Genomic DNA, 3,319 nt, shown 5'->3' on the forward strand with positions numbered 1-3,319 from the left:
GAAGCAACCGAATGTCGGTGTGTATCCCGGCTGAAAGCCCCCGCGCTATTGCACTCTCCTTTATCTTCGCTGCTCCTGTCAAAATAACAACTCACCACTGCACGCATAATACGCCGCCGCGTCGCTTTCACTTAAATCTCAGGGTAAGACGGCAAATCAAAAGGAAGGTGAACTAAATTGGGCATGGGGACCTTTTTTTTTGTCCCCTGCCCTATTCACTGTTCGGCGGGACTGATGGACCAGACATTACCGTTCCGTCCGCGGCCCTTAACGTCTAGCTACTGAAGGAATGGTGAACTTAGCCGGAACAAGTGATTATTTTAATGATAATAGGGTTAGCCCAGTTGGGGGAGAAAAGGATTTGGGGGCTTTCACAGAAAAGCCGATGAAACTGGGGCATAGAGGCGGTGTTAAACTTCTATTAGGCAACGGTCGGCCAATATGCCACGTAGATAATATAAATGCATATTCCTATAGCTGAACAACTAATTCGAACGAAGTCGAACGTGGATGACAGATTTTTGACGAACTGAACATGAAAGGAAACATGATGTTAGATGTAAGGAAGTTGATTCCTGGTTTTGTTGATATGCTGTAAGTTGATGACATGGTGAGACGCAGAGAATGTCAAGTAGCAAGGAAGTTTGAAATGTGGCCATTCCTTCCTTAACCCCATGCTGGTCTCGCTCCGTACCGCTAGCTGGGCCGGCAAAGGTGATCTTTTGTTTAACTGATACTTCCTTATTGGGCTTTATAATAGTAAAACGGTAACATAGTAACAGAATAACTGTGCCTCCACGGTCATCCAACCCCCAGGCACAATTTATACACGCCAGATATGGTGGAAACATCTATACATGGTAGTGATTCTTTATCTGGGCTTCAACCAACAGCCGATCGCCTTACAAACGCTTATCTGAGTAAAATTAGTCAATAATTAGTAATGTGATTCAAGAAAAATACACAAGTCACTGTATTTCAATTTCATATCAAATAATCACATTCAGCTTTATTGAACTGTAAGATATTTCACCAGAAAACGTTTCATTAAAATATATGGTGGATAACAATTTGTGTATGTACAATTATTTACAGTTTTTGATAAACTCTTAATATATACAGGTCGTGATTTCATACACATCAGCTGTGGACATAAACAAATATTCAAACAAATATTTTCAATATTACAGACAACTTATAAATTAGTATCATATCATTTGCATAGCACATTTGATGCAATGTTTCACATCGCGTCTAGCCATTGGTATAGATGTGTCAAAACAAATGTAGCTCAAATGCCTGCACATCCAAAAACACTGTATATCGTTGAGCATTTCGGCCATGGAATGTTGACGAAAGTATTCATAACAGTTAACAGTGGCTTTCATAAAACTCTCTGTTATCAGAAAAAAAGTATACATTATCTTAAAATATATTATTTACATTTTCTTTGAAACAGTGTAAACACGTTCAAAAGTTATTGAGGTGGGCCAGGTTCTGAGGCACCGACGTGCCCTTTACACTCCTCCATTTACGCGCCATCCAGCAGGCTCCAGTTTGAATATGGATCGTCGACAAGGAACGACCGCATCACGACTCAAGGCAGTGGCTTCATCCGCGATTGATGGACTACTTGTCGGTTCTCACTCTGGAGTGCCATTACGCGGGCACGGGTTAACCGCTGTGTCAGTCTCAGTAAGGATCGGTACCTGGGGCCAGATTCACCTTCTGTACGGATGCAGCTTTCTTGGTATTAGCTGATTTTAATTCTGAAAATACATAAAAACAAACGCATATAAGTCAACAAGTTTGTATTTGTAACAATTAAATGTGATAATTTTTTTTAATCATTTATTCTCAATAATTTGCCGAAAACGATTTATATTATTCTCATATTTTCAACCAGTTGTTTGATTTGAATTATCCTGGAAACACTCTAGGAAACAGAAATAATAGGCAATATTTCTTCAAATAAAAGTAAATTATTTTTCAAAAGAGATGTGTTTCAATGAGAAGTTTGCGAAAGTAGTCATGTCCATTTTTTTTCTTTTCTAATAGAACAATCTATGAGACAACTGATACATCTGAGAAAAATAACTCGTGCGAATTTAGTCCATTAAAACTAATAAACCACAGATAAAATGCATGTATATGAGGATTATATGAGGAAAAAACCGAGATCCATGTGTAGAAAAATACATGTTAAAATGAGATACTAACCTTATCATCCACGTTGGACGGATTGATATTTTGGATTCAGTGGAACCAGTTGGGAAAGTCTAACAACTCCTCGTCTTCGGCACTCAGGTGTTCGTACGAGGATTCCGATGTAAAGCTGGGTGTGGGTGAGAGAACCCCTGATCCTGACGGTGAGAGTCCTGAATCAAAGACAGCGGCCACCGCATCGTGTTCGTCCAACAGCTGGGTCAGGTACTTGATATAATCCACGGCTGACTTCAGAGTGTCCACTTTGCTCATTTTCTTAGACTTGTTACCAGATGGTACATGCTCTCGAAGGGTTGCGAAGCCTAAATTCACCTGCTTCACGCGATTTCTTTCCCTCTCGTTTCTTCTGGCCACTGCCTGTGGCTGAGCTTTGGGTAAATTGTAACCATATTTACTGAAGTCGATCCTCCTTTTGCACCGGAGGATTTCTGGTTCATCGTCGGAGTCCGACAAGGATCGCTTCACTCCCCGCGACGATTGAACCTGCTGAGCCACTGTCATCGGCTTCACTGTAACGATGCAGGAATTCGTGATTTTGGAAGATGTGGAAATGGGAATTCCATGCACGGCACCAACAGGTAACAAGTTGATCGAGGAAGACATGATAGAATATTGTCCTTGGTCTCACCAGAAAGTCCGGGTAAGTAAAATCAGTAAGGCGGCTGAAAAGTTCGGCGTGTGGCGGTCGTGTGCTTGCGTGTGTATAACGCGCTAGACTGTTTTGGCTAAGATCCAATTCTCACGATCCAGCTACTGTGGCTTTCACTGTCAACGCAGGCGACTGTCATACCTGGTGGACGCAGTCGCAGGGATTTATAACCACCCTAAGCCCCGCCCTCACAGCAGCGAGCCTCAGAATGACAGCCGTCAATCAAGGGGAAGATGCGCGCGACCCGCGCGTGCCTTGGCTCACTAAACAAACAAACGGGTGTGCCTGTAGGGGGCCACCACTTTAATTATCCCAGATTCACCTATTCGGAGGAAGAACTGTGTTAAAATAAAAAAATTATTGGCCTTTCATGTGAAAAAATGATTAATAGCAATAGTTTTGAGCGACCCCAATCGCATAGGGTCGCGCAAATTTAGCCCACCT

General features: G+C 42.1%; 1 protein-coding gene across 1 annotated transcript; it reads right to left on the bottom strand.

The window, feature by feature from the left end:
* Positions 1–1,086: 1,086 nt before the first annotated feature.
* Positions 1,087–2,841, bottom strand: LOC135461736 (achaete-scute homolog 1-like). The gene is made up of 2 exons (XM_064738960.1): positions 2,221–2,841; positions 1,087–1,769 (listed from the first exon to the last, which is right to left on the bottom strand). The coding sequence occupies exon 1, from the start codon at positions 2,827–2,829 to the stop codon at positions 2,257–2,259; it is 573 nt and encodes a 190-aa protein (XP_064595030.1). The 5' UTR covers positions 2,830–2,841; the 3' UTR covers positions 1,087–1,769; positions 2,221–2,256.
* Between the last annotated feature and the right edge of the window lie 478 nt (positions 2,842–3,319).

This window comes from Liolophura sinensis, chromosome 1 (assembly GCF_032854445.1).
Source record: "Liolophura sinensis isolate JHLJ2023 chromosome 1, CUHK_Ljap_v2, whole genome shotgun sequence".
NCBI lineage: Eukaryota > Metazoa > Mollusca > Polyplacophora > Chitonida > Chitonidae > Liolophura > Liolophura sinensis.

What these genes read in the sequence shown, in the direction of transcription:
- LOC135461736 (XM_064738960.1), bottom strand. Translation starts at nt 2,829, where the DNA reads ATGTCTTCCTCGATCAACTTGTTACCTGTTGGTGCCGTGCATGGAATT.